Genomic DNA, 18,067 nt, shown 5'->3' with positions numbered 1-18,067 from the left:
TGTTATGCTAAGCAGGTCTTCAAAATGCGAACTTGTGCCCAAGGAGAAGGTTACATTCACTTCTTCATCAAGCCAACTCAGTAGTAGTTATTTTACCAGTGCAGAAATTCACGCAAAAATAATTCAATCTTGACAATGTATCTCCTCACACACAGGAAAAATAGGAATACATATGTTTTTTTTTTCCTGATTAACCTTTGTTTTTTTCACTTTAAACATTACTTTCAAATGTTGATCCAGGAGTTAGACCCATTGTGCAACTCCCTCATGATTTATTTATGTTTATATTTATAATGCTAAATAATGTTTTTATCTTTTAATATATTTAGCCTGCATTTGGCATTTTTTTGAAGTAAGGAGAAAACAAGGCATGGATGATCTGGGTATATTTTTCATAATCTCCCAAATATCAGAGTGACTTCTTTTGCCTCATTATCACTTCCAGAGGGAGCTATGAGTGTGTCTATCTATACTCATACATTTTCGAATGCACATATACACTATTACAAAACATTTGGATTCAGTTTAAAGTATAAAATACTTTTAAAAGGGCTGAAGAAAAAATCCACCACTGTGGAAGTAATTTCTGTTCTGCAGGAAACTCACACATTTGTGTTATTTTCTTAATCTAACAAGGTGGGAATGTGACAACCCTGCATGTCTTGTGTATGTTAACATACTCATCTGGCAGTGCTAAGTAGCTGCTTTTCTTGGAACTCATATTGGAAACTATTGTCCATATTTATTTTGACTTATATATATTTATTTTCAAATTGATCTAAGAATCAAGCCCATGATAACATCATGATTTTATACATGTTAAGTCTCATGTTACTACAGATTGAATTAATATTAACTACAAATAATTGACTTAAAACATAAGTGAATGAAAGAAACATTGATTTGTTTGCTTCATGTAACTCTGTTAAAGCATTTATTAATGCATTGAATATGCCAGTTACTTAAAAATTTGTAGGTCAGCAGAACATTACCATTCAAGATGATGCATCAGTGAATGAGGAGTAGTTCAGGAGTAGAGCAAATTGCTGAGCATGTATAAATTCCTAGGTATAATCCCATAGCGCACACACACATGTATATATATATATATATATATATATATGTAAGCATGTATGTATACATATATATGTTCATATATAATATAATTATGTCCTTTTTCACCAATAAAACAATTTTGCATGCTCAAATAATTGTAATATTTCATTAAGAACATAAATTGCATTGACATAATAAATATCTGATATTAGTTACTTCAGAAAATATTTCTTGCATATTTATATAAATGCTAATTAATAAGATGAAAATATAATTAATGGTCAATGCCTGCCTAAGTGTCTACTCATTACCTTACAGTCTGGAGATATTTAGGAAAATAATTCCCATTCATAAAGAGAGTAGAAAAAAAAGGAAGATTTAGACTATTCCAGAGCTAAAATAATTCATAATAAAAATTACATTTGAGCTCTATGTTGCAAGATAAGAAAAGTTGTCTAGGTGTAGGAAAAGTGGGCTGTTTTCCAGGCAAGTAGAACAGGTTGTGTGAACACATGTAAAAAAAAAAAGTCACCTGCGTTTGGAAATGGAGAGTTTCAATTAGTGGATCATAAATGCAAGTGAGAAATGATATACTATGAAACTAAGAAAAGTGCTTGGTGAGTAAAAAGAAATTATATTATTTATCTAAAATTTAGATTATTTTGTAATCAATTATGTTCTAATAAAGCTTCATCCTCAAATCAGGCTTTGAGTTACATTTTGTCTACATGCCATACTCAACCAATACATGAGTGGGTTTTATTATGTTTTTTATTGATTGAAAATTTCATGTATACATATAATGTGCTTTGATCAAATTGACTCAGATTATCTCCTCCGCCATGTCTGCCGTACCCCTAAATTTTCTTTCCAACTTCATGTGTTCCATTTTTTAAGCTGAGTGAGTCTATCCAGTGCTACCTGTATGTGTGTTGGCTTATGACCACCCACTGGAGAATAGGCAACCTCTCAGGGATAACAATCCTGAAGAAAACTGACTTTCCCCAATAGCAGACATCAATTGCCAGTAGCTCAATGACTAGATGTGGAATTTTATACAAACACAGAGAAAGTATATTTCAAACTAATTATAGACTTCCTAGTCAATGTAACCTTATCAACTCTCTTTAAGCACAGATGTGATATTATCAGATTTGCATTCTAAGGTAAATTAGGAAAACACTTTATAAATAGTGTAATGTAATTTGTTCATTAAGTTGATTAATCTTCATAAAATGTATTAATATGCTAGGCAATATTAAAATAGTTCATTTTCGTTCATTTGAACTATACACTTTCATTTTTAGTAATAAGCAGCAGTCAAAAAATTTAGTTTTAACTGTTGTACAAATTTCTTATCTGAAATACTTTTTTTTTTAATCCTACTTCTGTCATTCTTTAAAAGGTGGCTGGCTTTTGCTTTATGCCATCACCCATGCTGATGAATTTGTCTTGTTCGTGCTTCCATTGCCAGATACTTCCTTGTCATCTTCTTTCAAAACACAATCCTCTAGAGGACATGGATCATGATTTAGTTGCTTCCAAATGCCCAAATACATATGACAATTAGGAGATGCTCCCTGATGGGATCAGGGAAATTGAGAACACAGTGTTCCCTCTACCCATACAAGATTAAACGTGCAATTTAAACAGGACAGCACAGGTTCTTTGTTAGAGCTGTATTTTTTTCTATGCCCAGCTAAAATAATCTCAATTGTTGTAGATCTTAATAAACAAATACAGCTCTGTATTGACATACTTCTCAAAATTTATACATACAAAGAACCATAGAATGTGGAATGATTTGATAACTTTTCAGATTTCATACATTAACTGGGATTCTTCCTGGATTAGAGTACATCCTAAATCTGATAACCAGTGTCATTTAAAAAGGGCATATGAATATAGTGAAGTATAGACACACACACACACACACACACACACACACACACACACGAGGCTTTGCAAACCTACACACTAAAGTGCTCAGCCAACGAATGCTGAAATGAATGTTTACCACCTCAAGCTTGAGTATATTTTTTAGAGAATATGTGTCTCTCTTAACTTCTAAATACTGCTATCATCTTTATTTAAAATCTATCCTCTGTGGAGCTATGAATAACCAAATTCATGTTTCACTGCTTACTGTGTGTGGAAGTTACAAAAGCCCTTGTGAGCAAAGTACACGTAAGTGCATGGCGCTATTTTCTTGTCACAGTAGAATGTATCTACGGGATTTAGCTGTAGTCCCTAGAAGGGATGCTGTTACTGGAAAGAAGATGTGACACTAACCCATCAGAAAAGGATGAACCTAGTCCGTGTAGCATTTATTCTCAGCTCCTTTAGATATAATTTTCTATACTTGTGTCAACTTTCTACTATGGTTTTCTCAGGTTAAATCATCTAGAATTTGTAGTTGATCATCTATATTGGGATACATATAAATGTTATCATAGTACAATACTTTGTACTCTCAATTCTCAATCTAACAGCTAATCTAACAGCTGTGAAGGCTCTGGTTAAAAACTAATTTAGAATTTGCTATAGGAAATTATCATTACACTGCACATTTGTCCTCTGTAAATGGAATGCTTCTATAAAGCAGCCATATATGACGGTTATTAAACAGAAGCTTCTCTTTTGTATTTCCTGCCATACTTTCAATGTGGAGTAAAATGGTTAGGGTCAGTGTAGGCTTAAGGGCAAGTGAGCTGATATATGTGGTCTACATCTATAAGATTTTAAAACTACAGCATGGATTTCTTCAGTTAACTTGAAGAAAACTAAATGCAGAGGGGACTGAGCAAGTGAGTTTCCAAGGGGTGAATTAGAACTCAGAAAAAGTCAGGGACCTAGGGCAGGAGAGGATATGAAGGCTGCAGAGCAATGGCCTGGAACTAAACTTCTCCATATGAGGTAATGAGAGCCAGTTTTTGTTTCCAACCTGGAAGGAGACTAATTTCTCAAATGCCAAGATGATCATGGAACAACTGCAGGAAGTAAGAGGGGATCATGGAGTACAAACGTGCTCACTCAGCAGAGTGTTCCCACTCTGCTCTCCCCCTTAGCTGCCCATTAAAAAAGACCCCTGACGAGCCTTCAAGGCATTTGTAGAAGGATAAAAGAATGCAATTTCTCTCTTCCGCAGGAGTACTCTAGGCTACAGTCATCCTTGCTGAGACCCGGGAACACATTGCCTTTCTACCTACTAATAGAGACAAGTGGAAGGGAGAGTCTGATCTACATTTCCAAGATTGCCTTTCCCGCTTAAAGACAAAGGCAATCCTGCAGAGTACAGAAGTTTAAGGCAAAGCAAAGTCATCTAAGTGTCCATTCTAGTTCATATTTCAGTATACATTTAAACAGTGGTAACTTCTGGAAAGTTAGTCATAAATGTGCACACATTGTTTTCCTACGATGAATATAGTTCACCTTTTTAAAATGTGAAATGAATGGACTTCACATTTTTCAAAAACAGAATACGAAGAATGTGCTCTGTACCTTTGGTGTGTTCAGAGGAGTGGGTAGTCATCACCCATTAGACAGCAATGAGTTCCTCAGACAATTAAGGAAAAAAAGCCGAGAGGATATTATTTAAAAATAAAAAAAAAAAAACAACAGTTATGGGTTGTTTGGATCACACCAACATGGAAGGAAAAGCAAAGAGGGCTTTCTTCTTCCAACTCCTCACTCTAATATGCAGCCAGAAGTCACATTATTTAAATTCAAATCCACAAAGATTTTAAACAACTACAACATTAACTCTTTTAGTTGTCATAGTTGGACGTTGAGTCCTTTGGTAAGTAGTTGGGGCCAATACCCTGAGCAGGCAGGGAACATTTGCAGGATGCTGGAGGGTACTCTTGAGAGCTTCTTCTTGTAAAGACTGATTTGCTAACATCACTTTGTTGCTAGCCTGGCTTTGTTATTTGAACTATGAAAAACAGTCACAAATTTCGGTTCACATCTAGAAGGTTGATTTTGATTTTATTTGTTTGGATTTTATTGTCCTGAGACAGGATTCAGCAATTAGTCTCCTAGGGATGAAATCAAGGTGTGGGCAAGACCACACTCTATTTAAGGGTTGAGCTGACTTTTTTTTTTTTCCTACAGTATTTGGTCACTGCAGCGTTCCTTGATGGGCAATTCCATTCTGGCGTCAGGGTCCACAGTGCCTCCTCTTTCTCTACCTGCGCAATCTCCTTCAGCTGAGCTCTCTTAAAGGTGATATGAGTGACCTAAGAGAAGGTAGTTCTCACCAGGGGAATGCATGCTGCATTCCTTGTGCCAGGACTGTCTATTACATCTGCAAACTTAGTTTTAGCAAGGAATTCGGTTCTAAGAATCAGGCTCTAATGTGTTTGGAGACTACTACCTAAATAATTATAATGCTATTTTTCAGTTTTGATCTTATATTTATTTAATGTTATGCTTTCACTTATCATATACTGCACTGATATTTATTGACATAAACGTTGACATATCAAATGTTTGCTCCATGGAAGGCTTCTCCTAGGAAAGTTTGGCCTCCCGCTTTGTCTCGGCTTTTTCTCCTTCCTGTCTTGTGATTGCCAAAGCACAGGTGTGATGAAAATTCCCCCGAGGGAACAGACTCTACATCTTAAAAGTGGACTTCTGTGACTATAGAGCGTGTTGTCATATTTAAACTACAACTGAGAAGACTCTCTTTCACTGTGAATTTAAAACGACCTCAGTTATACTACATATTTTAAAATGATTACTTCTGAAGAAAGACATTAAAAATGAGATGTCTAGAGTTCATAACAAGGGCTGTGTGGGAGACAGAGAGAGAGAGAAAATGAGAGAAAAAAAAGCTTTGATCATTAAAAACTGACTAATTAATTAATTAATAATGGACTGCACCCAGTAATATGAGCAGATATTTTTAATAAATACTTAAAAAATGAAGACAACAGTAGTGATCCACAATTCTAACCTCTCTAAAATGTCAGGACACTTATCACTAAAACTAAATGATATGTAATGAATATATACTAAAACCTCAAAATTAATTTTAAAACGTCTGAATTTGTAGACAAACAGGAATTTTCACAGAACTTATGAAGATGTAAATGGATACAACCAGTTTATAAAATCTTTAGTGCATTTGACCAAAGTTGAGCGCGCGCGCGCGCGCGCACAAACACACACACACACACACACACACACACACACACACACACATGCACTCATGCATGCATGCACACCACACATTAGTATGATACCATACCCTCTATTTGTATGTTCTTTATTAGGGAGGCAAAAGTAAGCATCTCTCCACTGCACATAAGAAAATGAGGACATACTAAAATGATAACTCTACCCAAGGCTAACTTTGAGGAACTCATGAATTTAACTGAGTATGATATGATCAACTTATTGGCAGAAACAACAAGGAAGAAGGGCCTCTCTCCAACAGCCCATGATAATAGCCTGCATATACTTTGGAGTAAAAGAACACAATGAACATATGCACTGCTTATTTCATCCCTCAGCACAAACAGAACAAGCAAATCTTGCGAGGGTCTCATACAGATTATCATATCTGTTCTGATGTCAAGATAGGAAGACACATGTCATTCTGGATGACAGGGTTTCACAAATTCCTATATCTATACCATCAGAAACACTAACAGCAACTCTCAAACAAACAAACAAAAGCTAAAGACAACTCAATGTTTATCAATTTGAATATTAGTTTATACAATAGAATAAGAGTGAATAATTAATATCTCAAAATATGGCTATTTCTAAGAAAGATTTTAATAAAATAAACCAGTTAGATCATGCTCTGTCTTCTGTGTCCCTGAATACCATAACACCCAGTAGCAAGGACTTTAATTTATGTTGGGGTTCAGTGTTGGCTTCTCCCAAAGAGCTAACTCATTTCCTTGAAATGTTAAATTTTCCCAATGAGTTAAATCTAGCCCAATTTTCATCATATATGGTATGTGTGTGTGTGTGTGTGTATATATATATATATATATATATATATATATATATATATATATATATATAGTGCAATGAGCAAATAATGTTAATGGATGAATATTTAAATAATTTTCCTGGCCACTTTATTGCATTCTTTTTTTTTTTTTTTTTTTTGGTTTTTCGAGACAGGGTTTCCCTGTAGTTTCTAGAGCCTGTCCTGGAACTAGCTCTTGTAAACCAGGCTGGCCTCGAACTCAGAGATCCGCCTGCCTCTGCCTCCCGAGTGCTGGGATTAAAGGCGTGCGCCACCACCGCCTGGCTTTATTGCATTCTTAAGCATTTGTCTCTGAACTCAGAAGATACTATTTCATTATCTCTGTAACTACTGTAACTAGTGCTTGCAAGAGTCTTTGCAACTAAATTCTCACAGACATGAAAACTTTACATATTCTTTATTATGAAATAATAAGTGTTCCATTAATTTTAAAAGTCTTCTTGAAGAAGGAATTTTGCACTTTATGGTTATAGTGACGATTTATGTTTATGGGTCTGTAAGAAATGATAGGTAAAAGTATAACTGGATATTTCTTGCAGAAGCTGATAAACCAATTCCCCTTCCTGTCTATTCCCAACATTTTCTCTCCTTTGTGCAATTGGTAGAATAAGAAAAACATTTCCTGGATGGACAGGAAAATACAATACTGAAAATTTAATGTTATGAAGCCAGTGTTTGCAGATAAAATTTTTATTGTCTAGTAGCTTCAAAAATGCAACAATCTTTAAAGTGGCTTTGTGTTAGCAAGAATTCACAAAGAAAATAAGTGAAGACATATCTTCTTTAAAAGAATCAATCCTCAAATTTGACCTAAAGGAACTTCTGCAGATAGAGTTTTTGATGTGACTGGGATCCTATGGAGGCAGAAGATGTAAATACAAATACAGGGAGATAGGGAGGCCCAGAGGAAAGGTAAAGAGCAGCCAAGGGAGAAACAAAGGAAAGGAAGAGGGCAGAAGAGAAAAAGAAATACACTAGTCTCCTATCTTTTATCTGATGTTTTGATTTCTAAGGTTTCAGTGCCCCACAGTAAACTATTTCCTAAAATATTCAATATAAAATTACAGAAACAAAAAAGGACTTCTGAGGTTTAAGCATTTTTAGTTACAGCAAATTGTTTAATTGTTCTATTTCATTAGTATTGCAAATCTCTTAATACCTTACCATGTCTAATTTATAATTCAAACTTTATTATAGATGTGTGTGCGTAATAAACAGCTGTGTATATAAGATTCAACACTGCTACACTTTTAGACGCCTACTGACACTCCTGTTGAAAATCTTGGACAGTGGGTGGCCCACTTTTCCGCAAGCAGAGAAAACAGATAGTAGCCTTCCACTCCCCCAAATCCACATATTGCATCCATTAGATTTAGATGTGATATACTTAAGAAATTTTTAAAGATGGGGATTAAAGCACAATAAAATAAAAAAAAATGTAAAATTGAACTTAAAAAGTGAAAAACATAGCATATCATAACCCAGTGGCGGAGGCTGACAGACTGTCTCAGTAGCTAAAGTCACTCGCCGCCAAGCCTGACAGTCTAAGGTCTTCATTACCAAATGACGGAAGGAAAAAAACCAAGTTCAAATAGCTGTCTGTTACTACACACATACACGGGACACACACATGCTTACACACACACACACACACACACACACACACACACACAAATAAAAATTTTAAAAAAAACCTTAAAAATTCCAGTTGTTGACAACTAAAGAAGCATGACAAGTCAGGGTTGGGGGGCATGGTGAGTCAAAGGAAGCCTTCCAAAATGAATCTTAACTCTTTACCAAGTGCCAGATGGGTGGATCTTGGGTAGATCACCTGCTTTTAAATAATTCATAAGAATTCATTTATTTTAACCAATACTTACTTCGGTGCTATTTGCTTACTTCAGTGCAGTAAGCAAAATCAACCGCTATCTCCCTCACTTAATGCACTCTATTTAAAATAACGTTATTTTGACACAAGATCTCATTCATCTCAGCTCAGGATTGTCACAAACTAACTATGTAACTGAGGATGATTTTGAATTTCTGATTTTTCTGTTTCTTCATGCTTTTTGGTCTGATTGCAGGCATCAAACACTACATCTAGCTATGAGGTGCTGAGAACAGACCTCGCGATTTAATACAGTCCAGGAATTCATTTCACCTCCTCAGCGCTCCGTTAATATATCCTTAGATGAATATATGTGTTATATATTTATATCCTAAAATATGAAAAAACAACCCAGTGCTATATACATACATATGTGTGTGTGTCAGTTCATTTTTAAAAAGTGTAAGCAACTTTAAAATAAAGTTTGCAGTTTCAACGATGTTGACCCAGGACGCAAATGTAAGCTTTGGCATTTGGCACTCACAGTAAGAGCAGCCGTAGACTTCTGCACGCAGCCCTATGTGGCCTTCTCCATTCCAGTCCAGGGGCACGATGCGGACATACCGGGCAACAATGGCATGCTGCAGGTCATGTCGGACGACACTGTCAGAATTGACGTTTCCAGGAAAAGCCTGCAAAGGAAAAAACCATTTAGAAACCTGTGAAGTACAACGCAGAGACAAAGCTACACTCTCTTCTCCGTGATAAAGTCTCATCGTCTCACATCAGAAACGAGAAAACAAGGCTTTTCATTTCTTTTATTTAAAAATTCACCGCTATCGTGCTTTGAGGAGATAACTAAGTAGGTGAAACACTTGCCATGAAAGATAAGAATTAAAGAATGGATCGTAGAAAACATACAAAAGGTAGTAGATGTGGGGGGCCTCCAGGAATCCCAGGACTCCAGAAAGATGGGATCCCTAGAGCAAGCTAGCTAGCTCGACTTGTAGAAGAGAAAGGCTCCTGGTCAGGTGAGAACCTGCCGCAAGAAATAAAGTGGAAAGCGATGAACTAAGAGACCAAGAATCAACTTTGAGCTTCAACACACATATACAACATGTCACCTCACATTTACAGACACACACATGCAACACCTCCTTTCATATCTGCGGGGGGAAAATGAAAATAAAAGTTATTTTAAGTGAGAAATGGGCTAAGGTATCCAGATATCCTTTTATTCACACACACACACACACACACACACACACACACACACACATCTTCCCAAAGAACTACCATAGGCTCTATTTTCTTTTCACATGACAGGTGTCAGGGACAGGTGAAGCAGGTGCATCTGTAGTGACAGCCTACATTTGGGAAACCCAGAACCTCCTGAAAGCAACCAAGGTGGTTTGGTTATTCATTTACCCTCGGTTTCTTTGTCAAGCAATTGGAAGGTTATTGACCAACACAAAGGCATCTGAAACTATGAAAAATGAAGGTCTACAGATACTGCATTTGAGAGTTAACCATCAAGCAAAAGCTACTGCAAAGTTTGAGAAGTATAGAGTATCCAGCTCAACAAATGGTAGTGTAGCATTTCCTAAAGGTGCATTCATTAATTATAAAGAAATGTTAATCAATATGTTTTCTCCGGGATTCACTAGAGAATAACACTCAACACTTATTTTCAAATCCAAGCATGCTTTGAGATTTAAGACATTATTCTAATTAGTCTTGATTTTTCTTTCATCTACTTATTGAAAAGAGATTTTTTTCATACAACACATTATGATTTCTCTTCCCACAACTTCTTTTATCTCCTCAGCTCCTCACAGAGCACAATCCACACCCTTTCTTCCTCTCTCCCTTTAAAAAAACAAATGGGTATCTAACCAAATGATAAAATAAAATAAAAATAAATCAGAGCCGGACAATACAGACTAAGAGAAACAAAGAAGCTAAAGAAAAAGCACACGTTTGCAGAAACAGAAATCTGAAACTTAAAATACCACAGAGAGGGGTAGACAGGCGTTTCCATTCATAGCCTCACTTATCCAAAGCAGTAAATATGTCTCAATATAGTAGTATTTTAAAAATATAGAAAGCAGAGAGAAATACAGACAAGAATTTGACAAAATAACCTAATATTTATATAATATGTTATTATTTAAAGATTTTTATACATCCCACAAGTGTTGTCCCCTACAGAAAACTAATTTTTCTAAGCATTCTATTTTCTATAGTCAACATTTGGACTTGCAGAAGTGAAGTGCGGTGACTGGTTGTTTGATGCCCAGACAAGGGAAACGAGGGCAACGTCACAAGCTCTTTTGTTTATTTCCTTTACTTGAAAATTACGTTTCCATACAGAAATAAACGCATTTCCACTTCAGCACAATGCATCTTATTTTGTTATTAAGTACTTAATACAAAATTGAAAGTCCTATTGAGAATGTGTCACCTACACACTGCCATTACACAATTGGTGCGTTTTATTTTTTATTCTTGTTTCCACAAACTTTAGATATGATTAGGTATTTTCTTTATTGACTTATATTTTAGCAAACAGGCTTCTATTATAACCATTAGCAGCAATATCACCCTCATGGTTTTGATATAAGTGATTTAAAACTGAATGGCATTTTGACTACAATATAGACGGCCCATCAAAGTTTGTACCACTTCGTGAGGAAAGTGCCATTGGCTTCAAGAGTATTTCTGTCACACAATTTCTTTCTTTCTCTAGTTGCAATTTTTCATATAACAGTGAAAAAGGAAGAAATAAGACAAAGACTGATTTTTTAAATTTTTATTTATTATTATTATTATTAAATTTTCTGCCTCCTCCCCACCTCCCATTTCCCTCCCCTGACCTCCACTCTCCTCTCCCTCCCTCTCCAGTCCAAGGAGCAGTCAGGGTTCCCTGCCCTGCGCAAAGTCCAAGGTCCTCCCTCCTCCATCCAGGTCCAGGAAGGTGCGCATCTAAACAGACTAGGCTCCCCCAAAGCCAGTACATGCGGTAGGATCAAAACTCAGTGCCATTTTCCTTGGCTTCTCAGTCAGCCCAAAAAGCATTACGATTTGGAAGGCTGCTTCAAAAATTCAATATTGAAGTGATACTTGAAGCCTTAACCTGTAAAATTATGCCTCTCAAAAATGAGCCTTGGTTTGAATAGATACTATATAATAATAAGAGCTTTTAAGAGGCTTAAAAACACCAGCCAAATTTATCACTAAAGACTAAAATATCAAAATCAATTTACAGCAACCTGTTGGCTTTATGTTGCTGCTTTTGTTTTTCTTCTGTCAACTGTGATTTTTATGTTTTCTCGGTGTAGGATCTTTTCACTATTGTTATTTTGGTTAACACAGCAGTAATGTAACTCACAGTACTTTATAATCTATAACTATAAATATAATAAGAATTTAATTTTGCTCTTACTTTTTGACTGACAACCCTATAAACTGTATAAACATAGAGAAAAGATAATTTTTCAGAGGCACTGTAAGTCTCTTACAAGATCAACATTAAAATAATCAATAGATTTGAGGTGTTATAAAAATAAAAAAAAATCCCATTACAATAATTATTTCTATGGCTTACACAGTAATTAAGATGATCTGGATGGGAAGCAAGCACTTTTATAAAGTACTACATAATATTTGTTCTAGGTTCAGTTTTCCATGCACTTCTCTGTTGCATGTTCTCTCTGCTTTAGCAGCACAAATGGAATGCATTTCCTGTTCTTTCTTGTCTTGAAAACAGTAAAAATTAGGAGCAGACAACTGTTAGCTGATGTGGTGGCTATATTTTAGCAGCTTCTCTTTCTAGATGACTTCATTTTTTTTTTCCTTTTTGGGGTGGTGTTAAAAACAAGCCAGGGCTGGGTGTGTGCTTTTCAAGTGCTACGGCAATGAGTTATGCCTTCAGCCTTCTAAGAGACTGTAAACTCAGTAAAGCCTGTGCTGGGTCCAGACAGGATCCAAACGCCAGTCCTCAACAGAAGACCTTGTCACTACTTGGTATTTAAAAGTCAGTAAACTTTAGAGAAGGAGTTTCAAACCGTTGAAGCATGTAATTCATCATACTGCAGATTTAGAACTGTGCTCTGTGTGGGATGTGGGAACTAATGTTTTCCTCAAATGCACTGCCATGGGGTCAAGGTGTGACTCATAACATATTGTATGAATAGAATAGAATAAGTATTTTTAGTTCTCATTAAAACTTCCATAAAAACATTTTTTTCAGGACCTTACAGAGAACACCATGCAAACTAATGAGACGTTGTATCTTAAAGATTTTTCTTAATTAAAATTGAGCCTAAAACCCATAGTCTTTGTGCAAATTGACATGGATAGACTACTTAGTGTTACTGAGAGCAGTTAACTTAGCAGATTAGATGAGGAGAAGCAATAATATCAAACTTGTGTGCTTCCTAACGTGAGCGACTGTGTTCCAGTCAGAAACAACTGTACTTCAGTAGAGACAGTTTCATTCTTTATGGTGATTCTGTAAATCATGAACACTATGATCCTTTTGCCTGTAGTTCTATTTATCTGTGGTTTTATTTTCCCCATTCTATCAATTTATGGCAGAATCTAAGAATGGATTTGCTATTTTACAGCATCACTATAAATTTCCAGGTTATTCCTTGTTGAGGCAGCCAGAAAGGATGACATAATTGTGTGCTGTACCCTCTTATCCACTCTTTCTGACATTTTACCATGGAATCTCTATTTATTGTTTTTATCAAGCAGGTCACACACATCCTTACAGTACTATCTGACTTTAGATATATTACCTGACCACACTTCTCAAATGCCAGGTATACTAGGTGCACCTCATGGAATTCTATTTTTTAATTTTTATTACTTTATAAATAATACCAATCAAAATTTCCACTTCCTCCCCTCCTTCCACTTCCCTCCTGCTCCCCCATTCACCCTCCCCATCCCTTCCAGTCCTAAGAGAAGGCAGGATACCCTCCCCTTTGGGAAGTCCAAGGCCCTCCCCCCTCCATCCAGGCTTAGGAAGATGTGCACCCAAATAGACTAGGATCCCAAAAAGCCAGTATATGCAGTAGAGACAAATCCCAGTGCCATTACCATTGGCTTGTGAGCCTGCCCCAATTGTCAGCCACATTCAGAGTCTGGTCTGATCACATGCTAGTTCAGTCCAGTCCAGCTGGCTTTGGTGAACTCCTATTAGCTCAGGCACACCGTCTCAGTGGGCGGACCAACCCCTCATGGTCCTGACTTCCTTGCTCATATTCTCCCTCCTTCCTCTCTTCAACTGGACCTTGGGAGCTCAGTCCAGTGCTACGATGTGGGTCTCTGTCTCTATTTCCATCCATCGTTAGACGAAGGTTCTATGGTGATATTCAAGATAGTTATCAGTCTGACTATGGGACAAAGCCAGTTCAGGCACCCTCTCCTCCACTGCCCAGGGTCCTAGCTGGCGTCATCCCCGTGGACTCCTGGGAACCCTTCCAGAGCCAAGCCTCTTGCCAACCCCCAAATGACTCCCTCAATTAAGATATCTCCTTCCCTGCTCCCATATCTGTCCTTCCTCCATATCAAAAAATTATTCTAGAGTATTCCTTCTCGGATCCTCTGCATTGGATCCCTCAAGTACAGGGGTCTGTGGTCAACAGCTACCTAGTTACTTTTTCATATAGTGAACAAATAATAACCTTCACGCCCCAAATTCTGGCCATTTACATATACATTTTTGTTATTTCTATTCTCTAGTTATAGTTAATAAGCCAGATGCTTGATAATATCCTACAAGAAAAAATAGATCATGCTGGTCTGATTCAAGAAGACACTAGGGTAATGAATAAAAATTTCCCAGAGTTATGAGGCTGTCATTATAATTATGCAAAATAGCTAGAAATCACAGGACTGTGGGAGAAACGGAAATGATCATGCAGAATTCAAAGGAGACACACTAGCAGTAAAAACAAAAGTTAACTCTCTCATCCATCAAATCCAGCAAGTTCATTTTGGACAGTCACTTGAGGTTTGCTGAAAACACACATTTGGTTCATGAACCAATGCAACTATGAGACAGAAGTCACAAAGTTCTACCAGCCTCTGAGAGGCAGCACTTTAAATGACGCATCTTGACTTGGTTGAATACACCTCTTTGCTCAGCATTATGCAAGCACTTTAAAATTATTTTACTAAATGATTAACTTTGCCTTTCCTTGAACCTAAGACGAAGGGTTTACCCCTGGTTTCTTACATCCCTAGAGGTATCTGCAGTATTTCCCTGTGCAGTTTGTATATTGATACTTTAGTTGTTTTGCTGAAAAATATTTTATTGTACATCTGAAAAAATTTGGATATTTTATGTAGTACATAAGCTGTGTCAAGCATGAAGAAAGTGAGTTTAAAAACTGCTAGTTGATCCATGGTAAAGTCAAAAGTCAATAAGTGCTTTCTGAGTTGAAAGGTGAAAAGTAGGACCTGATCAAGGACGGTATTAGAAAGAGAACTTCAGAGTTTTGAATGAAATTATTTATATAATACTTGGTTAAAACAGTTATCTATATGCTACTTCAAGCAGAAATATATTAAAACAACTAAAAGTGTATATGAGCATGAAAATGCGCGCACGCGCGCGTGTGTGTGTGTGTGTGTGTGTGTGTGTGTGTGTGTGTGCGTGTAGCTTTGTAGCTTTAACATCCATTCTCTTCTCTCTGGTGTAAAATGTAATTCCTTCTATAGTAAATTCATGGAGTCAGTCAGAGGATTCAGCTCATCTTTTAATATAAAATCCAACCAGTTTCTTAAAGGCTAACCCTTCTGGTACTAAGCCCAAGGTGAAATTTCTCAAAGTCTCATGCAAAAGAAATGATTCTGCACTGGGAACAGAGTGTTCAATAACACTGGTATAAAATGATAGCAGACAAATTCACAGGGAGTTTCTGTGAGTTTCCCTCAATGAAGCTTCATGGAAAAGGCCAAAACTTAATTCAGTACCAACAGTTTTACAGTTTAACTAAAATGGTCAACGCAGAACTTCTGCTCCCATCTGACTGTCTTGCGGATGTACTGACCTGGCAGTTGGTTCACTTTTCAACTGAAACTGGTCTTAATCATCTCATGGAATGGATGGATCATGTCTTCAGGGTACACTTTGTAAAGGTAGCTTTTCTTGAGTTTATGATAAGCGTTAATGCCATGAACATGAGCACATACTTGTCTCTGTAATAAATCCTTTTCTATATTGGTAACTGACCATTCTCAGGAGCATGCAAGCTGGTAAGGGGTCAAGTGTTTAGCGTGAGAATTCATAATAACTAAGTAAATTGCTATTTTTATTTTTTTCATTCTCAAAACACCTTTATGCTATGAAATACCTTCATGCTATGAAATATAGGTATTTCTAATGCAAAATGTATTGACTGACTTGAATAATTATAATGGCTTTACTCTTTCTCAAATTACTATGTATTTCATTTGTTACGAACATATTCATTATTTTTACTTTGAATTACATGATTAATATTCAGCAATGGATTTTATTTTCAGTTTTTTTGAGACAGGGTAATAACCAGTAATGGTTTTAAAGATACCTAGTAAAGCAAAAATAATATTTCCTGGGTCTTCAGAATTTAATTCTTCATGATACATTTGAATATCATTTTTATGGGGGTAGTAAAGGAAATTCTCCAATGTGACTTATAGTTATCTTTTTCCATTTTTATTAGTGTTAGTTCTCTATATTTGGCTGAAAATATTTTTTTTGGAAAAATGGCTTAGGCGAATCTTAATTTTCTTTCAGAATAAACCTTACCTTAATGGCTTACATTTTCATTTAAAAATATTCTTTTGCATGCACGAGTGTTTGGCCTGCATGTATGTATCTGTGCACCATCTCTGTGTCATGCCCATTGGGGATACCTTAGGAGTCGACCTATAAACATTGTTAGTCACCGTGTAAGTGCTGGAAACTGAACCTTGAGCCTATACAAAAGCAGTCAGTGCTCTTAACTGCTGAGCCCCATCTTCTGCTTCTTACTTTGCTTTTGAAAGAGAAAACAAATTAGTGGAGAGAATACAGTCGCAGTTTTTCTGAGTTTTTCTTAAGCATAACTATTCCCTATTTAATCACCTTCTTGACCTCCCTGTTTGACCTCTGATCATGTCACTATTAGCACTATTCAACAGCTTAAATGTGTCCATGGGTTAGCACGGGTCACACTATTTTCTGTCCTCTTTGAAAAATGAAATCATTTTACTTACCCTCTTTCGGTTTCGTTCCCCGAAGTTTTCAGAATACACTCGGTTGGAAACTCATCAATCTACAATTCTCTTAATTTTCTTGTAGCTCCGGTTTCCTAAAGGTTTCATCTCAGTTTACTTTTCTGAGTTTAATGACAGCAAATCTAGCTAGTGTTTTAAGCATCATTGGTCATAAGGTAAATTCACATTAAAATAACAATAGCTCTGGAATTAAGGTTTCTAAAGTTCAACAACTGAAAACATAAAATCCAGGGACTATGAAGACAATTTTCAGTTGATTCCTTGTGCACTGATGTTTAAAATGTAAAACGTTGTAGTCAACATGGCAAACAGTTTGGAAACTCCATAAACAAAATCAACAAGCATTCCCACTAGTCATATAGCTATTAGAATCTCATTTACTATAAGAGGGGGCATATAGCCTTATCTATGATCTTCAGTGTTGATCACTCCAGAAGCTTACCACATGCGTGTCAACTGACAAGTGGATAAATGAAGTAAGCCATTTACAACTTGCTCTCTTCCACACCCCCTTAAGTAGTGCTCCCTCCAGGCTCTGTGTTCCACCTTCCCATACCCTCTACCCTCCTGGCTTCTCATTGTCCCCACTCTCATGGATTTTCTTCCCTTAAAAGGCTCTCTTTGCCTCAAAACTTTTAGTGGAAGAAAAATAAACTATCATTCATTTTAAAGCAAATCTAGAGAACCCCACTAAATTTCTTGAACTCTTTTCAATGCATGAAATTACAATATGTAGTTTATTTTAAACTTCCAAACAACTTCATATGCAGCTCCCTAAGATTATAGGTCACACCAGCCATCCACTTTTTCTCCTATTGTTAATCACCAGCACTAATAATTTAAAACTCAAGTCTCCTTTCGAAATTCCAAGACCATGTGACTCTGGAAAACTTGATATT

At 36.4% G+C, this 18,067-nt stretch overlaps 1 protein-coding gene across 1 annotated transcript in view; it reads right to left on the bottom strand.

The window, feature by feature from the left end:
- Cntnap2 (contactin associated protein 2) overlaps nt 1-18,067 on the bottom strand; it is a 1,482,107-nt gene that overhangs the window by 1,231,381 nt on the left and 232,659 nt on the right. The window contains exon 4 of the mRNA XM_042054579.1: nt 9,436-9,583. Coding sequence (XP_041910513.1) covers nt 9,436-9,583 — 148 coding nt within the window. The remainder of the gene's footprint in view (nt 1-9,435; nt 9,584-18,067) is intronic.

This window comes from Arvicola amphibius, chromosome 2 (assembly GCF_903992535.2).
Source record: "Arvicola amphibius chromosome 2, mArvAmp1.2, whole genome shotgun sequence".
Classification (NCBI taxonomy): Eukaryota; Metazoa; Chordata; class Mammalia; order Rodentia; family Cricetidae; genus Arvicola; species Arvicola amphibius.
The sequence above is the reverse complement of the archived record's forward strand: the minus strand, read 5'-3'. Positions and strand labels throughout refer to the sequence as shown.